The sequence below is a fragment of the Sesamum indicum genome, linkage group LG3, assembly GCF_026168435.1.
Source record: "Sesamum indicum cultivar Baizhima isolate 11 linkage group LG3, ASM2616843v1, whole genome shotgun sequence".
NCBI lineage: Eukaryota > Viridiplantae > Streptophyta > Magnoliopsida > Lamiales > Pedaliaceae > Sesamum > Sesamum indicum.
Window position 1 is genome coordinate 27656126 of NC_142659.1, and position 19092 is coordinate 27675217.

The window sequence follows — 19092 nt, forward strand, 5'->3', positions numbered from 1 at the left end:
AAACTTTCATCCACCTAATCAGCAAACTACTTGGAAGATTCCGTTTGCCGACGGGGTAGCAATCCTTATCGCCCAACTCCAACTCCATGGCCGCATCACTCAAATTACAACAGTTTAGTCCATCTCCAATCTTCTCAACTTATACTTTTTAAATATTGCTCCTATTTTTATTCCATGCTTTGAAATGTTATGTTCGGATTTTAATTCCATAAGGAAAAACTACTACAACTACAATTACAAGTACAAGTTGTTGGGGTAAGAGTTATTGGGATAAGAGGGTCGTGTCTTGTTCTTTTCCTTCTTGGGCCCCACACCGAATCCCCAAAATTCCTCTCTTCTTATCCAATTACATTATAAAATTAAAAAACAAATACATTTTTTTTATCCAATTATTATATACATATATTAAATATAAATCCTTAATTGTAAATGCACCATAATAATATGAAGGATAAATTATTGTTTCATTCTTAAAATTTGATATAATTACAAATATTATATTTTTTATTGTATGAAAAAATTATAAATATTCTCTCGAATAAAAATTAATTCTATAATTTCTAGACGATAAGGTGAAAATTATTACTACAGCCTTACGGTTGATCTTTTTTAAATTTTAAAATAATATAAAAAAATTTATAATATAAAAGAGTATTTAGTCTATGTCTTAAAAATTAGATAAACTTTTTTAAAAAATTAATAGAATAAACTCGTCGTTAAACAAAATAAAAAATAAAAAATATATTTATAATTTTTGAAATGTATTTACAAGTATGTTGAAGTTTAGAGAGGCAGTGTAATATCTATTCATCGTAGTCATCATTCTAATAAATGGAAAAAAACAACCAAAAGTGGGTCCCACTGAGACAAAGCAAAGTACAAGTTGTGTTGTGGGATGAGAGCGATCGATAGGAGTGGACAGGCAACTAAGGGTCAAGCTTCGCACCACCCTCCCTCGTCTCACCAAATCATTACCCTTTTATTTCATTATTTTTTTTATAAATCTAACCGACTTTCTTAAAATTTAATATTTTTTTTATTATTTAAAAATTATAAATATTTTATGATATTCGATAAGATTATGCTATTTTTGAACGAGGGTTTAAAACTTTCAACTTTATTAATTTATCATTTTTTTTTGTAAAAATAATAATAATAAATAAATAAATTAGACGAAGTGGTATGCAAATATTATAAAAGAATCACTTAGTTTATAAAAAATTTTAAAAAATAAGTAAAATTATAATTTATCGTCAATAAAGACATTTTAATTGTTCACCACAAAATGAATTGAATATATTTGGTATTTAAATAAAATAAAATATAATTACACTTGTCTTGTTTGAACTTTAATATAATTACACGTAGGCTTTATATGATTTTCTAACACCTTGAATGTTTGTTTATGTTAATGAAATCTATTTATGCTCGTGACTGTCTTATTACTAACTTGTTGTAAATCATATAATTTTTTTTTCTAATCAAACTGCCCTTGTAAGAGTGAGAATGTATTTTATCACAAGCATTAAGGTGCGAGCATTAGTAAAATAATTTGTTTGATCCGTAATAAGTTAGTAATAAATCATTTCAGAGTAAATATAAAATTTTATTTATTTATTATTAATAGTAATAATTTTTAGATTAAATTGGTGAATCTAAATTAATGTTGATAAATTTAATAAATTTTTAAATAAAAATAAATGTCAGAGTATTAAATATAAATTATTAAATTATATTAATACTTAATTACATTAAATAATAGTATAATTATTTCATAAAACAAAAAATTACTACAAAATCTGAAATTAAAAAAAAAATGGAATCCAAATAAAAACAAGAGGAGAGATAAGGTGAGAAAGTGGTGAGTGAAAGATAATACATCGGGTAGCGAGCAAGAGTCGTCAGATCAGACCCGTCCCATCCATCCATCCATCCATTATGATGGCTGCTGCTGCTGCTGGTGCATTAATCCCCAGCCACGTTCTCCACTGCACACCTCTTATCCCACTTTTCATCCTACCTATTGCCACCCTCAGATCTCACTATTTACTTCTCTGCACCAAACAGTTGCAGATAAGGCAGCGCACACCCGCAGCACTCGATTATTTATCACCCTCAACTACTCACCAATTTAAAACAAAATAAACATTTAAAATTATTATAATTATACATATTTATTTATTTTATAAAAAAATATAAATGTTATTTTTAAATTAATAAAAATCTAATAAACACTCCACCGTATCGCATCAGTGAGGTACTTACTAAACAATCATTATTTTCAAGAATGATTTTTATTTTTAAATAATAACAAAATGTATAATTACAATAAATTTCATAAAAACTTATTATAATTTACTCTTTTTTTTTCCAGAAATTAAAGCTTAGTCGATCTTATATTAAGTACACTTTTTATTATATAATAAACAAAATTATTCTTTTTAAAAAAAATTGTGCATTAAATCAAATAATGTAAGTCAAATAGGTCATGAGAATAAAAAACTTGAGATTGTAAAAAATACTAGGATAATAGAAATTGTGCTTTGGGCATGGAGAATTGTTATTATAGATTTCTACCTGTTATAAAATAAATAATATAATATATTTATACTTAATGTGTATATATTAATTTGAATAACAAATGCAACATGATTCAAGATAAAAAATTCAATCTACAAAGAAAAATTATTACACTTACACCCTCAGGAGGTGAAACTGTAATTTAACAAAATAGAAAGAATATTTGTATAATTTAATTTAATTTAATTTCAGAAAGTTAGTATAATTACCTTAGATTTAATATCTCTCATTTAAAAATAAAATTTTACAAGCACACCCTTTACGATAAATCACGACCATGGGTGTGCATGTAATTTTACAAATGAATTGTATAATTAGATTTAATACCTTGGAGGACGTGACATACCCAATTTCTTTATTATTCTCTTTAAAATTTTTACTATATAATAAATATAGTAAACTCGACATATAATTAATTTTAATTTAATAAGAACTCTATAAAAACTAAATATTTAATTATTTGCTAAGATCTTATGAGCATATTAAATTAAGCTATCATATTCTAAGTAAATAAAATACTACAACATAAACTAAGATTTAAAACAAATAATATAAAAATAAGAAAAGAATTATGGGAATTTAGAATTGTAGGAAAAATTAAATTAAATTAATCCAATAACACCACGAACAAAACATACTATGTGTAAAGCAGTGTAAACACAGTGACAAATCTCCTCCAACGTGCACTACTTCATCATCACAGCACCGTGCCGGAAATTTTTGAGTATACGTCAGAATTGGATCAGTAAGGCGGCGGCGGCTGCCTGGCGGTTGGTGCCCAGATAACATCGGGAGGCTGGTAGCTGTAAATATGAGCACCGCCGCTATCTGCGCCGGAAACAGTATGCGGGGACTCATGGCGATCGTGTGCGCCGTCCCTGACCTCCGTGTCCTCATGCTCCGCCGCCTGCAGCCTATCGAATGTGGGGCTGTTGAAGGTGGCGGCTATAAGGTAGATGGTCCCCGCCGAGACCAAAGGCCCGACTACGTGGCCCCCCACCACCTGCCCCTGCGGACCCGCCAGGCATATAGCGAACGGCCCGTTGCCATCCGCGGAGCCGCCCGCAGGCAATATGGTGGCGGAGAGGGATAAAATATCGAAACGGCCGTGGAAGGTGACTGTGGCGCCGGGAGTGGCGGAGGGCTGCTTGAGCGTGACGTTGGCGACGACGCCGTTGCCGTTGAGCACGCAGAGGCCCATGTTCCGCTTCCGGCAAAAGCGATAGGTTGATTCGACAACATCAACCCCGGCGGGCAGCTCGAGGACGTAGGGGCTCATGGACGGTTCGGAAGAGTCCCTGGTGATGATGACGGGCGGCTTGGGTTTGTTCTTGGAGCCGGGTGGCCGACCCCGCGGGCGGCGAACCACCTCGATGGTGGCCCCGTCGTGGGTGGTGGGCGGCGGAGGGAAAGAGTCGTCCTTGGCATTAATGCTTTTGGCGGAGCTGTGGCTGTCGGCTTCTTCGGAGGTGGTGGCCTGGAGGTGGAGTTTGGCAGTATGGTGGTGGTGGTGGTGGGTGTGGGGGGTGGAGAACATGGTGATGGGGGTGGGGGTGGGATGATCCTCTTCAATGCATTTCCTTTTCATTTTCTTGAATTGTTTATCCTTATTTTGTGTTTGTTTATGGTAAGGTAGATATGGATGATTGGGTGTATCTATTTCCAAGCAATAAAATATAGATGGATTGAGAGATGAGGACAGCTGGTTTGGGTTTGGGATTTGGGGCTCTCTCTGTCTCTACATGGATTTTTATCGTATTTTTATATTATATATTATTAGAAAAAATCTTATTTAATTTGAATTTGTCTACTCAAATTATTTATACAGTAAATATGATATATTTATCGTATACTTAAATTTTTTTTCAATTCTAATTTATCAAATTATATTTATCTCGTCATTAATTAGTTCAAGATTGATTATTCTGTATTTAAATGTTTTAATGAATTGAGCAGTACATTGACTATAATTCATCAATGTATCTATATAACTAAGAACAATGAAATAAAGTATAATAAATTCCTACAAAAGTGAATCAAATACTTACACATTTAGTGTGACTCAAACACTCATAACCAATAGACTAAAATATTATTGATCGTTCAAATGGACTTTGGTACGTACAAGTACAATTAGAATGTGTCCAAATGAATGCTTAAGGTTATGTTTGGTTATATGAATTTGGAATTACACAAAGGATTTGAAAATGAATTTAAAATTTATTAATATTTAATAAAAATACTTTAAATTTATAATAAATTGTTTTGAAATATTTTAAATTTTAAATTAATCCATCATTACAAATTTAAAATTCATATATTGAAAAATATAAGTTTAATCTTAGTGTGTTGATGAAATTATAGTGATCAAATTGGACAGACTTTTAAAGAATTTTAACAAAAGAAATACTTACATAAGTGGGTGTGATCAATTTCTTTTAAATATTTCATGATATGAACATTCTCATCCATAATTATTTAATTATCTACTGAATCCGCCACACAATATATTACATTTATTATTACATATAATAATCATAATAAATAAATAAATAAAAAGTGAATGGGGAAAAGTGAAGATACAGTGGGAGTAGAAGGGGTTGGAAGAGGTGGGAAAACTTGGAAGGAAAGTTTACTAAAATGTTCCGACGACTTCTTTAAAATATCTTACATTTTTATTTATTTATTTTATAATTAATTCGACATTTAAGGCTTTTCTTTTTAAACAATAAAACCAATAATAATTTAATATTGTCTTTTTAATTGTAAAAACTGAACATTATCATATCTATAATATAATATATATAAATTCGAATCTTAATCAAGATATTTGACGGGTAAAATATACGTCATAAATTAGTTCTTGATGTAGTACTTGTACGTGTTTGTTATAATGACTACAAATTGTCGCAGGTTTAGGTGCAATTCTCCACGACGAGTTCATACAATATCGTCTCTACTTTTTTATTTATATAACAAAACATATTTATTTTTGTGTGCAGAGTAAAATGGTTAAAGATTTGATCGGATTAACAATTTTTGTTGTGTGTTTGTCCCAACAGTACGATAAAACTATCAAGTCATATCACCTTATATATTACTACCATGTTCCCATTTTTTATAATAATCATAAATATGGATTAATTGGAGTCTTGATCATTTCTTATCATACTTTGTAAACGACCCCTGAAATGGTAATTTATAACTATTTTGACGAGCGATTCATGATATTTTTAAAAATATATTGTAGATAAATTGCGAAGACACCTTTGAGTAAGGTCAAAATTCACAATCGTTCCATATTTTTTAAAACTATAGGTACCAGTTTTTGAAGGGGTGTTATTACATTATAATTTAAGGGATGTTTGTGTAAGATTTTGCTTTTAAGTACGAATATTATTATTATAAATATAAATATATGATAAAAGATTGTAAAAAATAAAATAACCTTGTTTCGAGAAGTTATTATGGCGGCGAGGAGAGTGAGTTTGCTTTTGTAGTGGGATTGACAAATCGACAACGCGGCTAATGCCGTTGCCATCACGGGGAATACGGCCTTCCTCTATAATCATTATCCCGAGGATAAAATGGATGGAAAAATAACAGTTTGGTCCCTCAATTATATGCATACTTATATTTTGCCCCTTCAATTTTAAAAAGTACATCTAAGTAGACTTTTTTCTTAGTATTGACGTTGGCATAAATAACTTTGGCTTAATTTACTAGTTATAATATTAATTATATTATTGATCCATGCATTGAAAAAGTTGACATATGGTTTGTCCAAAATTACATAATTGTCCTTTCTATTTGAATTAAAATGAAGGAATATATATATATATATATATATATATCTTATAAATTTATATTGAATCATGAAGCTTTTTACTCCAAAATTATATATGTTTTTATTAAGTTGAGCGAGCCGTGCTTGTTTAATATTTTAATTCCAATAATTTTTTAAAGTAATTGAAAAGTGGGATAAATAAAAATAAAAATTATACATATGGTTGGTGTTTACCTGGTGTAATTTAATTATATCTAAATTATGTTTAGCACCTTATATTTTCTTATCGTTATTCTAAATCATTAAAAATATATAAAAAAAATCTTAAAACAAGATTAAAATTCAACTGTTGTTTTTGACATTCATTAGGTATAACTATAAAATTTTAAATAATAGAGGGGTATTTTTATAATTGGACCTAACATCAATTAAGGTATATATTAATAAATTCAATAATTTATTAACATATTTAAAAAATAAGTGGAATAAAATGGAAATATATATTGATGTATGTGGTACGTATAATTTAAGGGGACAAAAAAGTGTATTGTTATAGTTGGAGTGGGTAAAATGTAGGAAATGAAATAATTGAGGGGCAAAAGTGTGAAAAAGGAAATAGGAATTAATGGTCTGGGGCAAAAGTCGCATGTGTATATGTATCTTTCGGTGTCGCATTTAATGATTCAGTATGCGGTCGTCTGTCTGCAATTTGCGGTTGGCGTCGGTATCGGTTGCAGAAATTCAAATCTCCGCCCACTTTCTTTGACAAGACAAGACGACTTGCGACCCTCACGCTCACCCACCACCACTGCCAATACCCATAACATGCACTCTTCCACAGACCACTACCTCTTTCTAAAAATTTTGAGTCATAAACATTTAATTTTTATGATTATAATTAAAATATTATTATATATACATTTGAAAATATAAATATAAATTTTATTTGATCTATAAATATTAGTTATAAATATAAAATAGATATTAATATATTGATCTGATTGTAATAATTATTACATTGTAAAATTTTGATTAAGAAACAAGGTTTAATTATTTTTTATTATGAAAAAAAATATAAAATATATTTTAAATCATTCATATAAATTAATGATGGGAGTTACGGACACACCAATTTTTTTTTTTGAATTTTCGAGTTGGAGTAGTGGACATCCAATTTTTTCTTTTTTTTAATTATATAAACTATATTTATTTCTTATACTTTTTTATAGTTTTAATTTACAAATTTTAATTAATAATAACTTTAATTTATTCTATAATATTTAATAGATAATTAATAATTTACTAATTATAAATAAATAATAATTATATTTATTATTTCTTCTTAAAATTATTTATTTTAATAATATATTAACTATAGTTAATAATAACTTAAAAAATTTATTAGTAAAAACGATAAGGTTAGCTGTTACAAATATTATGATAATTACATACAAATATTAAGAATGACCGTCTGACTCGTAATTGCGTCGGTGGTATTGGCATCGAGGTCTTTTTATTTCCCCAACCACATTTATGTGTTGGCTCATTTTGTTCATTATCATCATCATCGGCATTAATATGCAATGACTTGATGTTGTTTCAAAACTAGAAGCCACATGATCACGATATGCACTAAATAAGAAAAATAAAATTGGTGAAATGTTATATTTTGGCGCATATGGTTGATTAATGTCAAGGCCAAGATCAAGATCAACATGTGCAAAATAAGATTTTGCATGGCCTGTCATGTATGAAGAGGCCTAGGCGATCCTAAGAAAAAAAAACGAGAGGTCTATAACATTATAGGAGGCCCAAGAGGACCTAGCATGCGGCCCTGGCTAGTGTTCCACAAAAAAAAAAAAAAAAAAAAATTGACAAAGGCAGGAGGTCTAGAACATCCCCAAACTTTAACCATAATCAAAGTCCGCAAAAATATTCGGTGCAAAAGGTCCACACACGTGACAACTTGCTTTCCCACGTGGCACCTCATCAGTTCAGAAGTCAGCAGTCATCCTGGAACCACATAAGCCCTACAAGGATGACATCCCTAACAGTTGGGATTTCTTGCAGACGAGGGAGGTTCCCCCAAAGCCTTGAACTCCTTGGCGACTAGACTACCTAGCGGTTAAGAGTGCTCGCTGATGATAGGTTTCCTCCAACTTGAAAATAAGCATTTAAAAACACACCTAACAAAAGATAAAGGTAGATCATGGCTCATTCAAATGGCTCTTATCCATTTCTCCTCGAAAATGAAGAAATGTGCAGAACACCATCATAGGGGGACACCCCTTATAAATACATGTTTACTCCTCCATACGGGAGATACCTTCCTGATATCTTTCTCACTCTCTGGACACCCCCCACGTTCCTTACACCTCTCTTACTCTCAAGACACTCTCTAAACAGTCTTTAAGCACTGTACAAGCACATTATCACGTGTTCTTACGCTTTGCATCGACTTTTATTCACTATATCGATTCTTAATCACATTTATTTACTTGCTTTATTCAACTTCAAATCTAATACTAACTTGAGTATCGGAGTGCTAATGCCTTTTTTGCAGTCTCATCTTTAGAATTTGCATTTGCTTCAGCCCAAAGCTTGAACGATTTTCTAAATCTATTAGACCCCTGTGTTTTTTGAATGCATCAGAGCTGATTGAAACCAATCATCTTGTTGTGACTGTTGAGGCACATAGTAATATTGAGGTGTATACGTTGTAGAAGAACCAACTATATCCACCCTAACATTATCATGTTCAATTGAATTAGTAGACATTCAACTACAACTTCTACTCTTTTTGTGGGACGTGGACGGAGTATTTTTATTTATTGGTGGATTTTCTTTTGAATGCATGAAGAACTTACAGATATTATCTAATGTGGTATCATATCTATCCGGTAACCTATTGAGATTTTCGATATTTGTTGGTCTAGGTTGAGGACTTAGACGAAAGGAGTGTATCTATTGAGCCTGAAATATATAGAAAATATAAATTTTAATATAAATAAAATATTTTATATTATATAACATACCACAATGTCCATCATGCATGCATCTCCAAGTTGGTACCCACTTTCGACACGCATATTAGTAGATGACGAAACAAAACGACGTGTTATGTTGTTGTACCATTTCCAATATCCACGTTCTGTATGTCTTCCGTTAAAAATGGGTGGTCTACGCGCAATCGTGTCATGTCGTCTCTGCTATCTACTGAATACCTGTGTCCGTATGCGTTTTATGGGAGATCTAATGCAGGCTTGTCCCGAGAATATAACATTTCGGAATATTTTGTCTCATTCCAATCATTGCTCGTAAAAATTAAAAAAAAAAAGATGGTCCGCAACTCGCATTATTAATATTTTATGAATTATTTAAAATATATTTTTATAATTTCCTTTTTATATAATAAAAAATAAATAAGCCTTAAGAAACATGTTAGTGGCAAAAGAGGAATTTTGTCAAATGAAGAATGTCCAAGTATTAAATTTAGAATGTTGAAAATTACCAATGTACCCTTTTATGACGAATACCAACCACTCAATGCACCATCGTCTTTAAATTCATCACTTATATTATAATTATTGGGAAAATGGGGTTAAGTAATAACTTTATGAGTGACATTAAAAGACATAAATAATGTAACGACATAATTTGAGACTTAATTCAAGTGTGTCAGTAATTTAATTAATTTTTTTGTTGCATGTTTTATGCCATTTACAATGTACACATCACGTATGTAATTACAATGGGGGATGGATAGACGTTGTTGACATTAGATGAAAGAGTAAGTCAAAAAGGCAAGTTCGTTTTCTTCTTTTGGACAGTTAAAGGAAGAGTTGGTGTCCGATTCCGACAAAAGGTTAACTGCACCTGCCTCTCCTACCCTTTCACCTAATTCATCACAACTTGACACCATCGCCTCATAAATTCCACACAAAAGTTGGACTTTTCTTGACTTCACTATTTCATCTTAAAAATGCATTTTATTGAGAAGAGCAAGTTCTGAAAATCAATGTGAGTCCATAATACAATGGTGTTATAGTAAGATTCTATCAGGATAAAAATCTGTATGTGAGTGTCCGACGTAAGAATAGTTAAAAAAGACTACACGGTGGGAGGGATAAGAAAGAAGAAAGAGGTCTGTTCATCTTCAATTTTTGAAACAGTAATTCAAGTGAAAACATATTCATTTACACGTAATTTTATTGAAAATATACTGATTTGACACCACAATTCAATGTAACACACAATTTCATTAACTAATCGAAACATACTTTTATTTCCACATAAACATCCATATGAAAATTAAAAACACATATTTTTAAATGAAAAAACAGACAGTAAGGTTTGCATTGGTGGATGAAGGATTATTGTACTTGATTATAGAGTATATAGTATCCCTCATCCTATGATATTTTTCAAGGATGAGATTTGACAGAGAAATTGAAACTTGGAAGGGAGATTAGGGTTTCCAAATTCAATTTTGAAGTAGTAATAAATGAAGTGGAAGTTAGTTAAAAGAATTGAATGAGAGGGTGGGTGGCACGCACCTACACTTTCAACTTGTGGTTGGATACATAAATTAGGCTAATTTTTCAATCCAATCTGATGGTTGTGATTTCTAGTTGACCTTGTTCAAGTCCAGGACAAGTTTGGCTGCTTTTCGGATTTTGTCTTTTCAATATCTCATAATTTTTGCCTTTTAAAATCTATAATATTCTGATATATTATTTGAGTTTTTGATGATATTCATTTTACAAATTCTATACTAAAACTTGAGATTTTATAAACTCAAACGTATTTTTTAAATGATATAAAAAATTTGGCACCTACATGCATAATCTTTCAAGAAATAAAATTAGGATAATTTGCGATTACCTTACTAGATTTTGGTATAATTATAAATGCCTCTTCATTATTTAAAAAAATACAAATATTTTTTAATTTTTACGTCCGTCTAACAACAAGCTCATTTCATTAACCCCGTTAGATTTTCATCCAATTTTATGGTGAACTAACCAAATTTTTCTTTCAAATTATGAATTATAATTTTATATATGTTTTTAAAGAATTAAAATTATTGTATGGTCTAATATTCCATATGAATTATTTGTTTTACCCATCTCTCTTTTTTTTTTTTTATAATTTTTTAATTTCTTTTTTATTTTTATTTTTAAAATTTCAGCAAAAATAAAATAGTAATGTTTATCTCACCAATAATTATTTTTATTTGAGAAGAGTATTTGTAATTTTTTAAATAATGAAAAGTATTTATAATTATACTAAATCTCAAAGGGTAACTGTAATTTGCCCAATAAAATTATATAGATAATACATATTTCACCATCAGGTGCAGTTTTTTACAGTTTAAAACAATGTTTGTCACTGTTTGACATCTCATCTCATATAGATGAAAAACAATAAATCAAGTAGTGTTGTTAAGAGGAAGAGGAAGATTTTATAGGATGTATTTGAATGATATAAAAGGGGTAAAATGCAATTTACTCTGTGTTAACAAAATAAACAAAAAAAAGTATGAGCAAAAAATAGCAATTACCTTCTTGTAATTATAAAAAATGGAGCAAAAAGTCGCCCACATGAATTAATGTGTTTCACGCACAAATTACATTTATAACCTTATTTATAAACATTGAATTTGATTTGAATTTAAGGTCAAAATTTAACTAATCGATCAATGGTGTGAATTTTACTTTCTTCTAATGAAAGGTTTAAAATTTTTAAATTTATAAATTAAAATTAAAATTATATATCTTTTTTGATAAAAAAAATAAATTATATATATGTGATATATTTATATATACATATATATATATATATATAAATGTGTATCTTTATGCATATAAAATTATATATATACACAAATATATAGATGTCAATGGCGGAGGTTGTGCCGACGTGAGAGGGGGAGGGCGAGGTGGTGAGGTGGTGGCGGCTGATGGGAATGAGAGAGAGATCGATAGGGGCAGGTGGAAAACTAGGGGGAGGGGGTTGGGGAGGAGGGTGGCGGGGCTAGGCAAGGGGCAGATCTAGGCAATGTGGTTGGCATGGGGAGGAGGGCGATGAGGCTCAGCTCGGGGAGGACGCCAAGCTGGAGAGGGGGCAATGGCCGGCGCAACGAGGATGTGTGGAGGGGAAGTGGTCGGCGATCGAAGATGGGAGTGTATAATGTATATGTATGTGTATATATTATATATATATATATATATGTATATTAATATATCTAATATATAAAATAATATTTTATTGAGCAAACTCTTTTCCAGATGTAAAGACAGCGCGTGCAATGCACTGCTGCATGTAGGAGGATTTTTGCTCCATTTATAGAAATACAGGGGATAAATTGCTACTTTTTGTTTCACAAAGGGATATTTGCACATTTATGTTAACACAAGGGGTGGATTGCATTTCTCCCGATATAAAAGTGTAATGGTAGTGTACATGATGAGGCATCAACCTTCAGATATAAGAAAACAGAGTTGAAAGAAAGACGTGTCGCAAGCATCTCCGATGAAGATCTAACTCGATAACCATAGACTACGCCGCAGGTCAAAATCCAAAGAAGTAGAGGAAATGAAAATATAAACAGGGAAAACCATGTCTACTTTCAAATGCGAGCAACATAAGAATTAGCCTGAGTAACGTATCTCACCCACCGATAGGGGTTGGAACTTTTGGTCTTCTTTGCTATCTGTAGATACTTCACCTGCATCAACACATGATATTGGTTACACTAATCCGAAAATACAAAAATTAGCAACTAGCTTTTCTTTATAAGGTGTGGTGCAACCCTCCACATCATAACTTCAAATGGAAAGTTGAAATGACAAACAGATTTAACCATGTTTGGTAAAAGACATTTGATGAATCAAGTAGTTTCAGAAAATACGTTTCATTTTATGGCTGAGGTTGGCTTTCCTATTTTCAGAGTTTGGGTTTCATAGTATGAACCGGTTGTACAGATAAGCAGCGACAAGTAGAAGAAGTGGAAAGAGTGATCCTTTAGGTTTTAAGGCAGATAAAAGAACGACAGAATTACCTGCAGCCTTGAAGGATTATACATAGGTATTGTGAAGGTCATACTCACAGGACCAGCTTCTTTAGTTATATTACCTGTTTTGCCAAAAACCAAAATTATGGGGAAAGATTCACAGGCAAAATACTTGGAACTTAAAGATAAAATGTTCAACTATATTTTTACCATGGAACTCCTGTGAAAAATTTAACTTTGCACGTAGAGTGTGTTCAGATCCCCCGACAATCTGTCAAACATGAGCACTTATTAGAAAACTGTTTCCTAAGATACCAGTAACAATATAAGATAAACATCAAAACTTAATTCAAAGGCTATTTATTCAGCAGAGCAGAGTAGCATGAGACGTTGCCTTCTTCAAATTCCATTCGAGTCTCCTTTGTGATTCCTTAAAATCAGCAGTCTGTCCAGCTATTCCAGGTTCCATGTCAAAATTGACTCTGAAATACAATTGAAAGAAAACAAATTGTTCGGTATTTCACAAGCAATAAAGAGGTGAAATTATGCGAACCAGCAAAAGACAAATGCTCTCCAACTTCCTAAGGGGAGGAAATATCCAGTAACAGGTGTCAACATGTTATCAACAGATCCAATTCATTATTATTGACTTCTAGTCTTTCATAACTTCTGAGATTTTACAGAACATATTCCCATGCATCTGGAAAGTAGTAAATATAACACTCGCTAAATCTCCTTAGAATCTCCTTAGAGAAAATCTTTTTGTGGCATCAAACATCTGGACAGCAATCCTTACAGAAACCGAATGTGAACTTTATTTAGACCTCTGAAAGCCAAATGGCATCTCAATATCTTTGATGTAAACAAGATTTAAGAATTAATTCAAGGCGGTTTTGACGCAAAATTCAGCCTTGTTGAGATATTTCAAAATACAAAGCTCGAAACCTGGATTACTTTCTAGCCATTTGTGTCAGGGTTGATTCGTACTCTGAAAAGATTTTCCTAACTACAGAAATCTTGAATTTGCTAGTTCAACAGATACTAAGAAATGCTTTATTGCTTTATAGATATCAACAGTGCAGTGGTATACTTTAGCTTCCACTAGCAGTTTGAGATGCCGCAAGTGCAAAAGCTTTGCAATTCTTTTATGTACTAGACTAAAAAGTTGATCATTGAGGTGCAAAGTATTAAGCTATCTACATGAAAAAAATTATAACTAGGACCAAATGCTAAAAGAAGCACCAAAACATGCACAGAGCAGTTCACCTGGTTGTACATGTTGGCAATGGCATCTCTACCAGAATTGTGTTAGCTGTGATGCTTGAAGGAAACTCCGCACGGATTTTCAGAATCACTTCGGCCTAAGATGGCAAGAGAAAAGAAAACTTGAGACAATAGAGCCACGCTTCAATTATACAAGTACTTTCTATGTTCAGCACCTACAGCAGTTGCTACTAGAAATGAGAACCAAAGCAAGAATCCTGGAATACAGGGTGGCTTATTGCTATAGAATACAAACAACTGAAAGCCAATACAGCTGATAATTAAATTAGAACAGCTTTAACAACCCAAAAATGTCTTAGTGGCCAAAAGACACTATATACCTTGAGGGACCCCGCTTCTTCGATTAAGGCGTTAATAGAAAACGGGGGCTTGAATTCCTGGGTAATGCGATAATTCATGACAGGAAATTCCCCATCTGGTGGTACCTAATAAATAAACAAACGATTAAGACACAGCATTTTAATAGGAAAAAAGGAACATGTCGGAAGACCACATAGATAGAAAGCTTGTAAACCATCCTCAGCACTCACCAGACTTAGTGTTCTGTCAACATCAAAATTATCCATATGTACAGATTCATGAAAATTGCAATCATCCAAAATTACTGGTCCTGTCCCTGAAGAACCACCAAAGCCTGCAAAGAAAGCAAATTTGGTGAAGATGCAGGCTTCGATAACTCTTGCAGAGTTGTGAGTCCCTAGTTTAAGAAAGTTGACCTCCTAAAATTTCAGGTATCTCATTCAAGATAGAGTTAACGCATCCAAACATGGTTAACAAAATCATGTAATTAATAAAACAAGATCAGGTATAGCAAGATTAGAGAAACAATGAGAATACCATAACTTGATACCCCACTTCTTCCAATGTATAGATCATCATTGAGAGCTAATCTGATTTCTGGATTTCCTGTTAGATAACTCTTCATTTGAATGGTGCCATCAATTTCAGAAGTCAATACATATCCCTGTTCAGCATAAATTCAATCTTTGAACAACATAATAAATTAAAAAATATTCATAAAAACAGATGCAGGAATTCTATAAAATGTTATTAAATATAGAAAGATAAGAAGCATAAAATTAGCCTCTACTGTTTCCTCTTTCCCGGTAGTCTAGGAGCTCAACTTCCAATGACAAATAACAATATTCACCTCCAGATTCATATCTGGATTTGCTCTGAAGATGGGAAGAATGTTAATATAATTTCCAAAGGAAATTCAATTATCATATCCATTAGCAGTCAAAGACTGAAGTATGTTGCATTTAAGCTGGTTTTCTTCATATTTAATCTTGAGATTTGCCCAGCCTAAGAAATCAGACTAGGGTGCAAATGAAGGCTACCATAACAACCCAGAGAAATGAGCATAGGTACTAGAATGAAATGATCACTTACACTAGAGCTAAAGGTGACACTTATTTTCTCAATTATATCAACAAAGATTTCCTCCCTCTTCCGACCCCCAGGTTCATGTGCCACAACAGATTTTGTAACAGCTGTTCCAGGCATTCGTTTGTTTCCTTGCTGCATGCAAAAATTTTCAGCATCAGGATAGCGCATACTTGAATCAGGCCAGGTCAGAATGCATACTAAAGCAAAACTAAGAGAGACTTAACTAGCAATGAAGTTTATTAGTACGGTGAGTGTACTTATTGAATAACACATTACCATAAATAAGGCTGCAGGACCAAGAGGTGGCAAGCGTGCAGCATCAACCACAATTGGTTCATTGAATACGTAAGACTTCAAGACTTCAGTAGATGTTGTTTGAACGTATCCAAAATCCTGCAATTGGAAAATTATGTACCACATAACCCTCCCAGAAAATAGTAGAAGAGCATCTGCGATGTTATGCATGCACAAGAAATCATCAAAGCATGATCATGAGATGTTCTGTAAAAGTTCAGATGGGATGTGAAAAATGAATAACATGAAATTCCATTGTGATACAGGCGCATAGGGAACTATTTTATGTGTCATTGATATATAATTATAAGCAAAATCAGAGAAGAACAGTTACATAAATGCCTATCCATTACGGAAAGAAGAAAACAAGAATAATGCTACTAGGCTATAAAGATCCACATCACATTATGCTTGGGACAAATGCTATATCACACTACTGCATAATTTCAAACATACTTACTATAACTTCATCCAGCAGCTCATACACAAGCACAAAATTTTTCCGTAGTGATTCTTCACTAAGCAGACCAAGGTAATCTTTGATGACGCGTGCAATTCTCTGTAAAAGCTCCAAGGCTAGGGAAGGGGACAAGTTGATCCTCGTGGTTGCAACAAAAAGCAGGCCAACAACCTTCACGTGAAAGTAGTTGACGCCATCGAGATTCTGTTGACATGTCAAATAAAATAAAGTTAGTATCAGATGCTCACATTACTCTCATGAGGTAGAATGTGAGCCAATTTTAGGTAAAATGTGAAGAATGGGAGTGATAATTCTTGTCTATTGTATAGCATTGCAGAAAGTAGACCACCAAGTTTGACATGTTAAACAAATTAGACGAAGCCAGATATGGCTTTATATGTATCAGGATAAAAGATGAATTTGAAATGATTAAATTTGATGTTTTCTTGTCTCTTCGTCTCAATGAGAGTGATGTTGAAATGAAAAGGTAGGTTTATATCTTAGGTTGTACACTTGTTGTCAATTGTTTTGTCATTATCTTCCGGTTGAATTGTAACGCTAGGTTATCTTCAAGGGTGGATCCAAGGTAACCTGACGTATAAATGCCTAGGTGGTTTTTACGCTCATTCAAATTAGCCTTATCATCATTAAATCGACAAATAAAAGTTACGAGAAGGAAAAATATTTCTGAAATACCCACAAAAACAGGTGGTGCTTCCTCTTTGCCATCTTCTTTCCAGAACTTTACTTTGCGGAAGAATATCTCTGCACTTCCTTTCTGTACATCACCACGATCTGCATGATTGCAATATTATACTCAGGCAAAATATAATCTTTAAACAAAAAGAAGAAACAAACTAGTTAAGAAAGAACCACAAATGACAGTAAAGCCTATGTCCCTAACAAATTTGAAGTCAATAGAGTTCACTGATCAATCTTGGAGCCAATTCTCATTCTTAAGAGTTTGAACAGGAACAAAATGAAAGCAAAACTAATTTAATACTGTAGAACGACTTAATATTACTCGATAACAAGAAAATTAGAGGGCATGCCCTTTAAAAATCCTAAAGTTTTCCAGGCATAAAAAATGTTCATGCTAATACCAAAACTCTTCAATCATAGATCCACTAACTGTGCCGCCACACCAATACCAGCATAAGTTGATAGATCTACAAATTGTGCGAAAAAACATTGAATTTCAAAATTGAACTGCTCCAGATTAGAAAATACAACTAAGGTCAGCTCCGCTCAGTAAAACGAATCTCACAAATCAAACAGATGAAATTGTTACCCAAGAAATAAAGATACAAATCAGAAAGCTGAAAATCAGAGACTAAATAGGCAGAACGAGAAGTGAAATCCTACAAAAGAAACAAAAAGAAAAATAGAAAGAATGCACAGAATTCTTCCACTTAAACAAAAACCGAGAAAATCTATAAAGTGGCGCAGAGAGAGTACGAAGGATAGGACTTACAGTCTCGGAAGACGATGTTGTCGCCTCTCTGTGAAAGAACGAAGAACTGAGAGATCATGATGATCAGCCACTGCTCACCTGCAGGTAGAATCTTGGATCGAGTATGAAGCAAATTCACAGATTTTCTTTAGAAGGAAAATTGCACTTCGCTCCTCCAAAAATCACATTTTACAATAATGAGTCTGACATAGAAATTATATATAAAATATCTAACCCAACTGAAATATAAGTAAAAGAAACAAATCGCTGACACTGGCAGATGGAATCTTACTTACGTAATATAATTAGAGTGCAATATCTCAATATTTATGTTGCAAATTTATAGAACACGATGAAAAACCTCTTATGTTGGATTGACGATTGCAAATTAATCTAATTTGTTTGGCAATTTCATGTTACAAAAAATTCGAATCCTATCTTAAAGTGAATATTGATCAGTTTCAGATTATCTTATTACAAAGTCATTCGATGTCTCTTTTTCAAAATTTTTCTCCAAATACAAAATGTCTTCAGCGAACTTTTTATATCATTTTTGAGAAATGTCGCATTAGTAAGAGAAATTTTGGTCCTCTCCAGAGACACGAGTGATGGGAATGGGGCCGGCACAGTTGCACGTTTTAGGCATTTTTTGCAGGATGGCTCTCGCAAACATTAAGCGTATTTTGTCTGGAGCACTAAAACAATCCAAAATGAGAACCCAAACAAAGCCGAGGACATGCTCTCCCTGTCGTTTATAAACCTCTGTATCCTTCATCATTTGTACCTTGCATTCTAATCTCAAGACTTGAGGGTACTCTTGCTCTGCCGCG

At 32.5% G+C, this 19092-nt stretch overlaps 2 protein-coding genes across 4 annotated transcripts; both read right to left on the bottom strand.

Moving 5' to 3' along the window:
* Positions 1-1711: 1711 nt before the first annotated feature.
* Positions 1712-4242, bottom strand: LOC105158988 (AT-hook motif nuclear-localized protein 28). Of its 2 annotated transcripts, none has more exons than XM_088878249.1 (2): positions 3219-4242; positions 1712-2054 (listed from the first exon to the last, which is right to left on the bottom strand). In XM_088878249.1, exon 1 carries the CDS (start codon positions 4166-4168, stop codon positions 3323-3325), a length of 846 nt encoding a protein of 281 aa, XP_088734375.1. In that variant the 5' UTR covers positions 4169-4242; the 3' UTR covers positions 1712-2054; positions 3219-3322. The 2 variants fall into 2 exon arrangements, with proteins under 2 accessions (XP_088734375.1, XP_088734376.1); XM_088878250.1 differs by having other exon boundaries at positions 1712-2119.
* An 8528-nt stretch (positions 4243-12770) lies between these two features.
* Positions 12771-18724, bottom strand: LOC105158989 (Clathrin adaptor complexes medium subunit family protein). Of its 2 annotated transcripts, none has more exons than XM_088878763.1 (13): positions 18284-18724; positions 17506-17604; positions 16810-17013; positions 16332-16448; positions 16059-16187; positions 15504-15630; positions 15197-15300; positions 14987-15091; positions 14649-14743; positions 13777-13864; positions 13593-13653; positions 13431-13504; positions 12771-13097 (listed from the first exon to the last, which is right to left on the bottom strand). In XM_088878763.1, exons 2-13 carry the CDS (start codon positions 17536-17538, stop codon positions 12999-13001), a joined length of 1236 nt encoding a protein of 411 aa, XP_088734889.1. In that variant the 5' UTR covers positions 17539-17604; positions 18284-18724; the 3' UTR covers positions 12771-12998. The 2 variants fall into 2 exon arrangements, with proteins under 2 accessions (XP_088734889.1, XP_011074223.1); XM_011075921.3 differs by having other exon boundaries at positions 17510-17604; positions 18284-18718.
* Positions 18725-19092: the final 368 nt, after the last annotated feature.